The sequence below is a fragment of the Acinonyx jubatus genome, chromosome D4, assembly GCF_027475565.1.
Source record: "Acinonyx jubatus isolate Ajub_Pintada_27869175 chromosome D4, VMU_Ajub_asm_v1.0, whole genome shotgun sequence".
NCBI classification, from domain to species: domain Eukaryota; kingdom Metazoa; phylum Chordata; class Mammalia; order Carnivora; family Felidae; genus Acinonyx; species Acinonyx jubatus.
This window is the reverse complement of record NC_069391.1, coordinates 50,237,902-50,252,415: the sequence shown is the minus strand read 5'-3', so window position 1 is coordinate 50,252,415 and position 14,514 is coordinate 50,237,902. Positions and strand designations below refer to the sequence as shown.

Here is a 14,514-nt window from a genome sequence, read left to right as displayed (position 1 = left end):
GAAGACAGTTGTGAAATAAGAGCATTTTGTTAACAATTTTAAGAAAATGTTTATAATCTAGTCAATTTTTTTCTGGCTTCTGAATTTTATCTCTTCTTGTTTGGAATAGTATTTGTGGCCTATTTCTTACTATCCCAAAGCAAAAGGCCATACTATATTGAAAGAAGTCTGCATGTGAACTTTATGCCTTGTCTGTGTCCTTTGTTATTTTAAAACATCTAATACAGCACATGTATAAATGTTGGGACAGGTGGCTATTAAGGAGAAAGAAAAAATAAGTTAGAGGCAAATGTCAGGAAGCTGCTTTTTTCAATGCAGAAGTAATTAAACAAAGCTGTAAAGATTAAGACTTAGCAGTAGGAGAGATTTAAGAGGAAACTGCTTTAGGAAATGTAGATTTGCTGCTTCAAGGATCACTGGGAAATTCATTGTACTTTATTTGCATACTTGGAATCAAAGCAACCTTTCTAAATTCTGAGAGAAAATAAGAAGCGATGGTTCCAGAGAACCCACTGTATAAAATAGGTCTGCCCTCCTGTTAGACATAGCCGAGTTGAACCCTCAAGAAACTGCTTTCTAACTACAGATTTAACTGCCTAATAGTTAAATCAAGAGTGACACAATGACATTAAACTATGGCCTTTGTGTCTAAAATTAGAAACCCTCAAAGGGAAACGTAGACATTCTTAGTGCTGACATATTTTTGAATTTCCAAAAAAATTGTTTTATCTAGCCCTTGAGATATTTGTTCACTTTACCTGTATGAGACTAGGACTTAGGACCTATTATATATTATTTGAAAGCAAAATCCCATTCATAAGGCCAAGTTTATTGCTTGTCAAGGCTGGGAAGTACCATGGACAGCAAAAAGTACACTAAATAATTAGTGTGTAGCCCTAGGCTTATTATTTTACCTTTCTGGACCTCGGTTTTTTCACCCACAAAATGAGGGTGAGAGGGTTGTTTGTTGCATTAAATTGTGGCTTTCAGACCTTGTCTACAGAACCTATAATTCCATAGAGTTGCTTCACTGAATTTCATTTTACACATTTTGAAGTATTTTTAAACAATAAATCACAAAACGTTCATGTTTATACATATATATGTATATATATTTAAACATGTTAAAACTAATTTTGACTTATTAAAATTCAGCCAAATTGTTAAAAAAAATTGTTGTAACAGTTGTAAAAATGTTACACCACCAAAGGAACTACTTTTTGCACTCATCATTAAGTTCTTCAGTATGTCTGTTTAACTGAAAAAATAGGTATACTAAGATTGCAAGGTGAACTGTAAAAACTGTTATCATTAGCAGCTCCTTCTCTGAGATAATAGGAATTTTGTCATCGCTGCACATCTAAAACCAAAATAAACCAGAAATAAACTGGTTATGATGACCATTAGCCATAATCCTTGATATCCAATTTTTTCTGTTTACCAAAATAGCCTCATTGTTTGCATTAATTTGCTTTATAATAAGTAAATGTTTACAGTTGAACTAATGAACTAAATGATATCCCTTACTCATTTCACTCACTGACAATATCCACTGACTCTCATGGTGGTGGATTGGTTCATCTTGAAGTTAAAGGGATTGTTGACATGTAGCCCATTTTTTTTCAAAACATTTTTATTGTTTTATGGCTTTTTTTCTGATGCTTAATGCTAAGAAATGTTGATGAGTTAAAAGCCTATGATGAAAACAATAAAACTCACTAATAATCCCTAGGGGCCACAAATAACCAGTGTTAATGTTTTTGCTATATTGCTTTCCAGTCTTGTCTATAGCTCATAACATCGATGAGATCATACTGTGTACCGTGGACACTTGGCATTCAGCAATTTAGTGTTCTTGGTTTCCACTATCCTAAAGCAAGCCTGAATATCCATGACATATAGTAACTTGACATTTTGCTGAGGCAGGAATATGAGTCCCCTATACTACTAGACCAACATTTGAGCCTACCTGGCTGCCAGAAGTTCCAGCCCAAGAGAGCTTTGTTGCTCTCTGCTGATGTCTTTTATGCAGTCATTTTTATGAAGTGGTAAAATACTTTGTCTCCTTGCCAAAAGTGGTCTCAAAAAGGAAGCCAAAACTTAACACTTACAATGGAAGGGAAGAGAAAATGAAGTTAAAATTTTAATGGCTTTTAGCTAAAATTAAGAATGTTTCTCATTGGTGACTCAGAGCTATGGCCTCACTAATCCCCTCATATGCTCTATATGGCGTTCTGGTGGCAGTCTCAATTTGGGCACTTCCAGAAGTCCAGAGGCATGCCCTCCCAGCCCCCATTTGTCCGTGATCTACTGCATGTTTAATTTGCTTTCCACTGCATTCATTTAACACTGTAGTATGAACCTTTTCTCATGTAGCTAAGACACTTAGAATCTAATCAAATGTAAAATCCTCTCCTTTGCCTGCCATGCTAGAATCATAGCTTCTGTCATTTTTTAATGCCTCTCTCTGCTGTTGTTTGTTCGTGTGATTTTTTTGTATCATCTTTGCCTCCCAGTTGAAGGGTAAAACCCATCATGTGGCCAGAGAGCCTCAAGATGTATGCCTATGGTCCACCAACAACTAAAAAGGCATAGTTTTAGTTCAGCTGATAAGCACCTTATGTTTTCAGAGTGGATTTTAATGTGAATTATGCTACATTTGGTCGTATATATCTCAGTCTATGAGACTGAAAAGACTGTTAATGCTGTCTGGGGGAAATTGTGCAAGACATTGTTTGTGAGAAGATCAGAGAACCACCTTTTCAGATTTTTTCTGGCATGGGCCTCAAGCTTTCCCTCCAAGGCAGTAATGAAGGGGGCTTAAATTGGCAAAGGTTGGAAAAGTGAAAAAAGCTCTCACTCATCACACTATCATGGTCACAATCATTAGCAAACAAATCTGTTTCTAGCTGAAACTGCATCCAGATTCCCCCTTCCCTCAAGGAATTCAGAGCAACAGTCCTGAGAAAATGCCCAAACTTGTATGCCCCAAGCGGCAGTTGTTGTTGAGTTCCAGTGGACTCTTTTATCCAGCTCCCTTTAATTTGACAGAAAATTGCATAAGTCATCCCTGGCTATCATTCAAATTATAAACAAAATCTCAAATGCAACTTTAAAGAAATAATCTGCATCATGAGAGCCATTATGTGTACAGGGCATATAAAAATCTGGTCACACTAACTTCGTGACCAACTAGCCCAATGGCAAAATAGTCTGGTGGTTAAGAGGGGAGCTTTGGAGCAAACAGGTTGGCTTGGGATCCTGGCTGTGCCATTTACTGGTTGAGTAGCCTTTGGACAGTTACTTGTTCTCGCTAAGTCTCAGTGTTTCATCCTATGAGGTGAGGAAAATAATAATACTTACCTCACAGGGTCATCATAAGAAATAAATGTCCTAATACATTTAAAAAGTTTGACTGATACATGTCTGACACATGAGAAGCACTCAAAAATGTTAGTTGCTACAGCTATTATGACTAAGATCATGATTATGATAGTGTTGATGTTACCTCAGAGAGGAATACCTAATCTTCCCAGAAATCAGCTTTCTCCTCCATGAAAGGAGGAGAAATTCTATATAGGTCTAGAAATGTAGTTCTCTGTTATTATAATAGCAAGACACATAAATTCCTAAAAACTATATCAAAGTAAATCACACTTATCAGATTTTTAAAATACAACAACCATGAGAAATTAAGGTAATTAGCATCTCCACAAATCACAATGTGCAATTGCCTAATAATCCCCACTTACCCACCTGTGACACATTGCTGTTTAATTCAGATAGGATTTATGCCCTGTCTCCAAAAAATGAGAACTTATTGTCAGAACTAGAAAATGGTTCCGTAGTTAGCATTAAAGTATAATGAAATGTTTTTCTAATCTTGGAAGTCTTTTTGTTATTTTGTAAGAGGTAAATGACTTAGAAAAGTAACAACTTACTTTTAATCACCCTCATTTGAATATACTGCTTTAAGTAGCTAATGAGTAAGCAATAAGAAACTTCACCATAAAATCCCATTTCCACTTTCATGTATTATGTATAATGAGGTAAAAAAGCAGAGTTCTGGTTCTTTTTAGGATGCATGGTCAAACCCTTCCCAAGTTTATAGTCATACCACACATCACCAGACCATCAGCTGTAACTCCATTATTGTGGCAGTTCAGTCCTACCCAATCAGCTCATTATTACTAATAATGATAATCACTTTTCATATTACATTTTATACTTTTTAAAAGCATAAATATTTATGCAATTCTCTTAATTAATTTGTGAGTTACTAGAACAGGTATTATCATCGTCATCCTCCATTTTAACCTCAACCTATCACTTTGACTTTACTAGCTAGTAACTTCTTTACTTAACTTCTCTAGGTCTGAGTTTTGCCTTCTGTAAAATGAGTATAAGATTCCTGTAAGAGAGTAGCTAGGAGCATTAAATGAGGTAATACACATAATGCTCTTAGCAAGGGTCCAAGCACTCAACAAAAGTCAGCTATCATTATCAAATTGAGAGCCAAATCTGTAAAATGACTTGTTACTTCTATTTGAAGTTTAGAAAGTGCTTTCACATCCATTTTCTCAATTCAGTTTCACATTCCCTGAGAGGATAGCAAGACAGAGATTAGTATCTGTATTTCCAGATAAACAAACTGAAGCCTAAAGAGGTTGAATGATCTGCCCTGAGTTAGATTGTGAAAAGAAAGCTGGATTATAAATCTAAGTACTTCCAAAGTATCTCCTCGACTGTGTAAACTCAGGTAACCTGATCCTTGAGGCAAGCATTCATCCCACAGAACATCCCCCTTTGTTCTTCATGATGCCATCAGCATCCTGTAATATCTGGTTTAAGCCCAACATAGACCCCCACAGCAAGTTCAGAATGACAATCCTATGAATACAAAGTTTGCTATGGGTCTGCGAAATGATCACATACTCAGGTCAAGCAAACCTCTTTTATATAAGCATAAAGACTGATGTTTACTAAACAGTGACCAATCACTTAGGACAGTACAGGAAGAGATAAACAAAGCCCAGGGAAATATTACTCCCACTTACTTAAAAGCAGTTCAGAAATTGCATTCATTAATGTCAAGAATATTAACCACAGAAATATCAATGAAATACTAATATTTGGGGTCAAATGATCAAAAACTCTCCATTGGTTTTATAGCAGAAAAATGAGTATGTGCCTTAAAAATATTTTCAAACCCAAGTGATGGAACAGGGTTCTTTTGGTGTGGTTCCTAGTAAATGAATGTTGCCTCATGAGCACAATGGTCTAAGAAAAGTGTGAACTATTTGCAGAATATTTTCTCATTTGCTGGATCCCCTGTTTCCTAGGAAAACCCACTATGTTTTATGAAGTCATCAAACATTAGAGTAGGAAAGATTTTGAGATGATCACCTACTTCAGTGGTTTTCAATCTGTGGTCCATAGAGCGGCAAGCTCTACCTTTAGCAGCCACTAAGAAGAGGGCAGGTAAGATAGAGCTCCATGAGATGGGTTACTTCATCTTAAAACCCCTGATTTCATCCAGTTAGATCTTGCAGAGGTCCCAATGTCAAGCACTCAAGATCATACAGAAAGACAGTGAGAGAAAAGAGAACTGACTGTCCATCTCCCAGCTCCTCAGGGGTCCTTTTCCTTAGTATACCATGATCCTTTGTGCTCCACCACTCATGAAAAAGTGAATGCCTGTGTCTTTGCCAACTTTTGTTACCTCTCCCCTCCCCCATTCTAAACTGTTGCTTAGGAAGAGACTGGTTTCTGTTGCTCCAGGGTTGTCGAGAGGTGATGAAATACTCCCTTTTGTGCCAGAGCTCCCTCCACCACCCACAATTTCATTCATTTTTTTTAATTGACTGTCTGACTTGTACCAGGTTCTATGCCTGGTACCATGAAAGAAAAATCAACTAGAATCTGGGCGCCAACATTGCCCAGACAGAGTTGTACAGTTACAAAGCAGCATGGCATCTGGAAGACACGTGAGACAGGACAGAGAAGATTTTTCAGAGCTGTCATGGCTATTTCTGGGAGATAACTAATGGAAGAGATGCAGAGTTTGGCCGAGCAGGCTAGAAGCACAGGTGTCATTATACTGTCCTTTCTGTGCTTCAGATCACCTGATAGCCAGCAGCCTTCCTTAACTGCCAAACCCCCCTCCCAAACAGTCCGTTCCCTCCCACAGATGCCAGAGCTAGCAGAAGGCAAGGAGTGGGACTAAACATGTGCACAGTGAATGGCAGTTTGTTGGAGAGTTTCTTTGACCTTGTTTTGTTTGTTTGCTTTCATTCTGGATGGTACTGCTTGGCTTTGTGTCTGCATACCAACAGCATGACTTCATCCAGTGAATATTCACTAACTGCCCCTGCACAGGGCATGGTGTTAAGAGATCCAGTAAAGAACCGACATGGATTCTGTCCCATGGTGTTAAACTAAAGAAAACTTACACATATTAGAACTTAGTAGATACTTAAAAGCAATGAGTGAAGTTAGTGTGATGGGTATTTAGAAGAGGAAGAAGGAATTTCTGCCAGATGTTGAGAGGGAAATTGAGGACAGGCTTTAGAAGAGGTAACAGTTGACTCAGAAATTTCACTGGCCATTATGGAGCCACTTAAGATTTTAGAGATGGGAAGCAAAATATCGATTACTGTGATAGCAGCGAGCAGGCCGGGTTGGGGGAGGCAATGCCTGCAGGCAGAGATCTGTTAGCTGACTGCTGCAAAAGGACCCAAACTTGTGTCACCAGGAGATGTGCTTGGCAGACATCACAACGGCAGAGCTGACTGCCATTAGGGAGCATGGGAATAAGAAGCAACAAAGATGTCCCATAGTGCCTAACCTGAGTGGATGGGAGAATGGTAGTGCTCTGAACAGTCACAGTGATCACAGGAGAAGAAGCATTTTGCAGGGGAGGGTAATGAACTGTCCGGACACAATGAGCTCGACAAACCTAGAGCACATCCAGCCGTCAGGAAGTTAGGCTCTGCAGCTCGAGAGGAGAAGCAAGAGGTCCTTAGAGATTCACAGAAAGGGACACTTAAAACCATGAAAGGGCTTGTTATGGTTCATTTCCATTATAAAAAAAAAAACAACACAGAACTCCACAAATTAGGCTCCCATAGAGTTAGCTCTATTAGGATTTTTCCTGAAGAGAGGTTTACTAAATAAATGAGCCTGAATAGAGATTGATGTTTAAAAGTCATTTAAAGTCAGGCATATTGTTCTAAAGTAGCTTCTGAGACTTCAGAGCAGACTCAATAATCTTTAAATGCCACTTAGGATTTGAGGTGATGGCCTCATTTCATCTGCTCATAATATATTTTTAAATGTCTCTCTTTTATTTTCTCGGACTTGTATTTTGTCTTACTTGAATATTCTAATTCCTGTGACTGTACATTATAGGAAACTTGGAAAACAGAAAAATATCAAACTACAATGGCAAGGGGCATCTGGGTGGCTCAGTCAGTTAAGCATCCAACTTCAGCTCAGGTCATGATCTCATAGTTTGTGAGTTCAAGCCCCGCATCAGGCTCTGTGCTGACAGCTCAGAGCCTGGAGCCTGCTTCAGATTCTGTGTCTCCCTCTCTCTCTCTCTCTCTGCTCCTCCCCCACTGTGCTCTTTCTCTCTCAAAAATAAATAAATAAACATTTAAAAGATATATGAAGGCAAAATTGCATAATCCAAATACCAGGAACTAACAACTCTTTTTGGTCTTTTTAATATATTTCTATATACATATGTATATGGGTCATATATGTGTCTATATATAGACACACATATATGAACTATAAAAATGATTAAATAGATATACAAACCCATGAATTTTCTCAGTATTGTGGTTCACAGTATGTTCTACTCTGCATTGAAATTTTTTCAGTTGACAATGTCTGTGTCATTAAAAATGGTTCAAAAGGCTTTATGTTTATGATGGCATAATATTTTTATTACATGAGCCTGTCTTAAAATTGAGGCATTCTCCTATCATGGAACAGTTCCTCAAGGTGTGTACTTTGAGAGGATGAGGTACCATGGCTTTTTCCTTCTTACACTACATGAGTCCAGAATGACATTATCCTCATCTTCTCATTTCCCCCCATGACCCCTGATGTCAGGGAGTCTGACAGAGTCAGGTAACTGCTGGGTGTAAGAAGTGCACGAGTGATCAGAATAGTTAAGGCAATGGAGAATGAGTGCTTTTACCCAAAAACGGACTGTTTTTTACAGCTTCCCTTTCTGATAATGTATTAAAATTATTTTTGCCTCCTTCACCACTCCCCACATATTCAGATACATGTCTGAATACAAACACACATGCACAAACACACACACACACACACACACACACACACACACACACACCACACATCAAGCCCTAAACGTAGCAAAAGCTTTTTAAAATCCCAAAATGGCATCCTTTTTCGTCATTCTTCAATATGTACACTTTGCCTAAGAAAAAGACCAAGTGTCCTAAGCAATAGGTAAGCAATCGGAAGTTACGTCTAGGCCACAGTGCCTACCCTTCTGTGACAGTGTGGTGAAAGGCCAGGGCCATGACATGAACCCCTAGAGAGAGCAGAGCCCATGCACATGAACATGCATTAGCAAGACTGGACAGAGCACCATTGTTTTGATATCTTTCTGTTTTCACAGGTGCCATAGAGTGATTTTATGAGTCTTCACCATGACCCATGCCATAGAAAGACAAATATAGCTATAGTTTTGCTGAATCCAGGTTTAGAGCTCCTTGTTCAAACAAAAACACAATTTCTAAATCAGTCCAAAGCAAAGCCCAACATCTTGAATTCTATACACACCCCCTTTTCTTCCCCCTTCTTCTCTTCTAGCCTGTTTTCTTCAATATCGCTGCCTCCATTTTAAATATCATCAGCTGATAAATCAATTGGCAGACATCTGCAGCAGTTCATTCTAATATTGAGGATAACAAACCATAGCTATAAATTTTTTTGGAAGAGAAGGCAACGAACTGCATCTTTGCACTTAGAAGGTGCTATAGGCATGAGTAAAGATACTAGGGTTAGCTCAAATATAACTGCAAAGTCTATTTCAATAATTTCTTAATTAACTACTATTAGATGCATATCCAGAGTTATTAGAACTTTGGAAGGTTGGAATTCTTTAAAAGATAGCTCTTTTAGAAAGAAAATTTCCTCAATGACTAGACATAAGAACTATTGGAAAGAGATCAACATGATTATAATAAAAGAGAGAGACGATTAGTCTTTCCCATCCAATTGTCTGTCAGAAGAAGGCAGAAAAGAATAGGAAGTTTCTCTAACTTAGAAAAACAGGGAGAAAAGTTTAATCTTAGTACTCATTCCATTTTTCTGTTAGAGCCAAGGTATTTTTTCCTTCCTCAAATGCAGCATCCATCTTCACGAATATTGTTACTGTAGACCAGTGCACATCCATACACCATGAAAATTTAATCCTACAAATGAGTACAAAAACTTTAGTCATGCAAATAAAGATAGAAAATTTAGTCACATAAGATAAACAAGTAAACTAGTACACCAATGGTTGTCTTTTCTGGAAATAGAAATCTATCTTTTATAGCTTTGTTTCCCATGTTCTTTTAGATTTAATTTCTCTCATGTATCCTCTTACCTCTCAGTAATTTCTTCAGAAACTACCTTTATCACTCCCTCTTTCCTCCTTATTTATGATGATCTCCAGGCAGTGCTATTTTTCATCTTTGTGATCCATAGTATACCGAGCTCACCCATTTTATCCAAAAGCTTAGATTTGCTAGCCCTCTAAAATGAACATATTATGTCGTCCTAATCAGAGAATGAGATTAAAACATAAGCCTTAACTTATTTAAATATAAATATCAACATTTATATTGAATATGGATATATAAATATATACCCATCCATCTATCCCAGGGATACATAGAGAATACATGAGTTCCTTCAGTATTCAAAAGAGAGACTTCCTATCATTTGTCCGTTGTGGAATAAGTGTCTTCTGCTCATGCCCTACCATGTTTTGTCCTGGGGTGACAGCTGTGTACTGAGCTCTCTATGTCTCCCACTCTTGATAGAGGGTCTGTTATACTAGCCCTTTTATCTAACACCAATTAATCATAAATCTTCCACAAACCAGGGGATTCTGCAAGAAAGTCTTGCCAATGGGAAGCTTTAGTTGAAATTAGTGAGGTAGTTTAGTGTAGTTTATTAGAGTCCATAAGGCCTCTAGGGACTTCCACACAGCCTATAATATCATTTCTTGTGAATCCATTAGCCATACAGCCCATAATGTCATTTCTTATGGCTCCTTTGGCTCTATCTCTGAATCTCACATGTTTCCCATGACACTAGATATACTAACAAGAGTCATGACCATCACAACCATGACTGTAATAGCAGTTAACACAATATCACATTTTTATAGAACGCAAAAAAGATCTTTCCTATTTCTTATCTCATTTTAACTGCTCTTCCTTTGTTTCTGTAGGAAACTTGCTTTTGTTGGTAGCTGCCCACTGTATTCACTAGTTCACTGCTTTCCAAGATAATTCATTAAAATCTTTAGATATGCTGAGAGAAAAAACCTATTTGATAATGCACATTACAGAGTATTGTCGATTCCCAGGTACATATTCTTATACATAGCTCTCTCTTTCATCAGGAGTGAGACAGTAACTATAATTGCTTGGTGAGCATCTGGAAGTAACATTAATAATGATAATAATGACCTCATAGGATGTATAATTTGGGGGATTAAAGAACATTTATAAGCTTATTGTGTCACAGTTAATGATGAGGTGCCAAGTTTTCTTGCCACCACCCTTTCCAGTGGTATTTCCTACTTGGATCAGAGAACTAATTATAGTAAACGGTGCCCTTGCAAAGAACTTGCCCCATCCTCAAACACGTGCCAGCATAAAGATACTGAATTGTTTTAGTGTTGTTTGCAGAGACAATTTACTAATGTTGTTTTGCATTTGTCTAACAAAATTTGTATAATGTAATCATTTAGTGTTTATTTTATTGTGTGTACCTTCTACTCAGAGGGTTGGCATTATTGTTCCTAACAGTGACGGATACAAGCAGATCATGCCTTATGACCTCTACCATCCCCTTCCTCGGTACGTAAATCAACCATCCTGATGCTAGAATTAGTAAATCAGCCTCTGCTTCTTTTATATATCTATGTAGATATAGATTTTGTGGGGGTTTTTTTCTGTAAAAGTAAGATGGTAGACAGTATAGTTCGCAATCCATCCTGAGCTCTGCTTCTGAATAATACTGGGTTGCTCGGACTGTGAGCTTGTCATTCAAAAAAAAAAATTTTTTTTTTAAGATAGGATCCTATTACATTGAGGTGGACACAGTAATTCACTCTTATTAGATAGAGTGTATGGGTTATGTTGTGTCTTTCTTTCACTCCCTTTGTCCTCTTTTGTTTCTCTGCAAAAGGACCCCGGTCATTAAAGCGCTATTGCTAACTGTTAAGCAAACACTGCCTGAAGTATTATCACAGTACCACAAATGTGGGATTCCAGATGTGCTATTACTCTACATAAGGGCTTTAAATATCCTCTTTTTTGTTCCAAAGAAATTATAGTTGTGTACAAAAAGGTGATGTTTTCCTATCTTTGTTGTTCAGAACATTTAGGGAACATTTTTTTTTCTAAAACATAAAATTCCACGGGCTGTGTTTCTTTTTTAAAGTACAATATATTTTTTAACTAGAAAAAATAATGAAGGTGACTGAAGAAGTGTTAAGAGAACTTGTTCTTTATTAATATATTCATAAGAAAACTGGAGAAGCTGAAAAATATACTAGCTACTGAGTGTATGGTCTGCCACATTGGAAACAGCTCCCCAGACAGAAGAAATTAGAATCGTGCTTGAAGTGACCCCTGAGCTAAGAGAGGCCTTTGCTCTATTCTCTTTGCTCACTTGGACTCCAGGGCACCAGCTGCTAGTTAGAACCCAGAGTTTAAATCCAATCGCGAGTAGTTTTCTCAATCTCAAACTAATGAAAGCCCAGAAAACAATTCTGAACTATAAAATAAAACAAAGTTTGATTGGAAATCTCCAAATACTTAATGAAATGGAATCCAAATAGGGGCTCTTGAGGTCATTTAGTTCAGCTCCCCAGAGATGCTTCCCAGTCCCATTCCTTCCCTGCAACCACACCCATATACCCAACATTTGTAAACATATGTATTTATACAAATATGTGTATATGGGTATTTAGTGAATATGTATTCCCACATGGGTATATGGATATACATATATTTATAAAATACATATATACCAGTGAAAGCTGTCATCCAGCCTCTACTTAAATACTTCCAGTGCCTGGCAGAGAACTTGATTTTCACCATCCTAACGGTTGCATGTAGAGAGGGACATCGGATTTGTACTCTATATAGCTGTTTGGGTTTTTTTAAGCTCTTCCACTAAGGGGTTACCTCGTTAGTCAGCTACGCTCCCACTTTTCTATGACTATATTGATAAAGCTGATAAATGACTATAGAATGCTATATAAATGACTATATAAATGCTATATAAATGACTATATCATTTTGCTGGTTTGATCCAGAACCGAAGTAATATAGTAAATGCTTCTTGGGGAAAAAAGTGGAGTGAAAATATAAAGAGATTAATTTTACTGATCCAAGATTTCATTTGACTTCAGTTTCTGTATCTCTAAAATAGGACACACGTATTTGTTTGTGTGAAGACCAAATATTTTACGATAAAAGCAAAGTTGGTGTCAGGAGTGAGCAACATCAAGGTTATGTTTTTCTTGTAATGGCACTCCTACGTTTCTTTCATGTCTATGATCTCTCTTGTTTATATTTCTCTGGTATAACTAATGCCTGTCTTAGGTTAAACTTCGTTTCTTATATACTCTAATTTCCCCGCAAATGCTAGAAGCCCAGTATTCTCAATGACAGATTGAAATGAGCCTCCTTAATGCCATCCTGTGTCCACACTGGCCTATCCATGCATCACAATGAGAAAGGATAATTATCAAATAAACACTATATTTCTTGCACTTCTGTTACTGAGCTATTTCTAAAGTTAGATATTCTGCTTAGTTGATAAAGTCTTAGTAAATGGAAGCAATTTCTACAAATATGTTCCTATAAGAAGTATTGAGTCTCAAAAAAAAACCCAAAGTTGAGAACTAAGGCTCAAAAATGATTCTCAGATGGCAGCTACATTCTGATCAAGGCAGAAGGCTTTCCTTATTGAAATTATTTAAATGGGCTTTAGTCCACAAGTGTAGGTACAAGGCACAGTTACTGAGTCTTCCGATTTTTTTTCTTGCCTTCAGTCTTTGACTGAAACACATACCTAAATGTAATGTAAGAATGTAGTCTGATGAATTATCTTTAATTCATAATTAATATATATATATATGTTTTCCACATCACTCTGAATTTTGAGAATTTCTTAAACACACTATGTATTTAAAAAATTAAAAGCCATCGGAATTAAAATATGTGATATGTGAACCCATTTAGTATTCTTCCAGGACGAGATTCTTGGATATGCTTTTTTTTCCCCAAGTACTTACTGGTCCCTGTTTAAAGATATTCTAACTGATGTCTTCTTTCAGCTTTTATTATACTTTCTTTAAAGCACTCAGACATGTTTTGCCTTGAAATTCCACATAACCCTATTATTATGTCAGGATTCACACAACAATTTTTCATTATATAGAACTATAGTCATATGGTGGACCCATACTATAAATTCTTAGAATAATATTAGCATCATTTGTCTTTCTGTGATCACTGGCATTGAAAAGGATACTTATTACTGTTTATGAACTTACACTATGGGTCAGGTCCAAATGTTGAGACAGAAATTAATCACTCTCACTTTAGAAGGGTCAAGGTTAGGGACATTAGAGTACCAATTAGAAAGTGTGCTCTTTTTATGGAATCTTAATGTTCTAAGAGATTAAATGTACATTCAAAAACATATTCCCGCTTCACTGTCAGATCAAATGTAATGTGAATATGTACTTATATATTCAGCCTAATTTCATTCTGAATCAGACCTGTTATCCATATCCAGAGGGAAGCTCTCCAGAGATTTACATGGATAAATGAGAATTGGTCTTACCCTTTTAGAAAAGAGACCCTCTACAGAGCTGCTTCATTTTCTTGAAAGGGACCAGAAAGTCTCCTAAGGGCTAAACGGAGGGCCTCAGTTTCCCCATAATAGCATTTGCTTTTGTGTCTCCTGGGGAAATATGCATAGGAAAATATTGTACTTGGCAGCATGTTTAGGCTGTTGGCAATAGAGATAACAGTTGTTTCCTAGACTCAAACAGTGCAAAGAAAATGTGGAGGAAAATTCTGTTAACTGGGAAACATACATTATCCAGGCTCATACAGAAGAGCATTCAGGTTCCCAATATGCATGAATCCTACTTATAAAATAATTGATGTCTCCATGGTATGCTTGTGCAGTGTTTTTAAATTTAACTTTTCAAGTAGATCAACTTGATGA

At 37.0% G+C, this 14,514-nt stretch overlaps 1 protein-coding gene across 9 annotated transcripts in view; it reads left to right on the top strand.

Moving 5' to 3' along the window:
- Positions 1-14,514, top strand: part of ADAMTSL1 (ADAMTS like 1) — an 872,819-nt gene that overhangs the window by 653,992 nt on the left and 204,313 nt on the right. For 7 of the 9 annotated variants that reach the window (XM_053205052.1, XM_053205050.1, XM_027047190.2 and 4 more), the window contains one exon: positions 11,070-11,120. The exons of the other annotated variants lie outside the window; for them this stretch is intronic. In XM_053205052.1, coding sequence (XP_053061027.1) covers positions 11,070-11,120 — 51 coding nt within the window. The remainder of the gene's footprint in view (positions 1-11,069; positions 11,121-14,514) is intronic. 9 annotated transcript variants of the gene reach the window in all.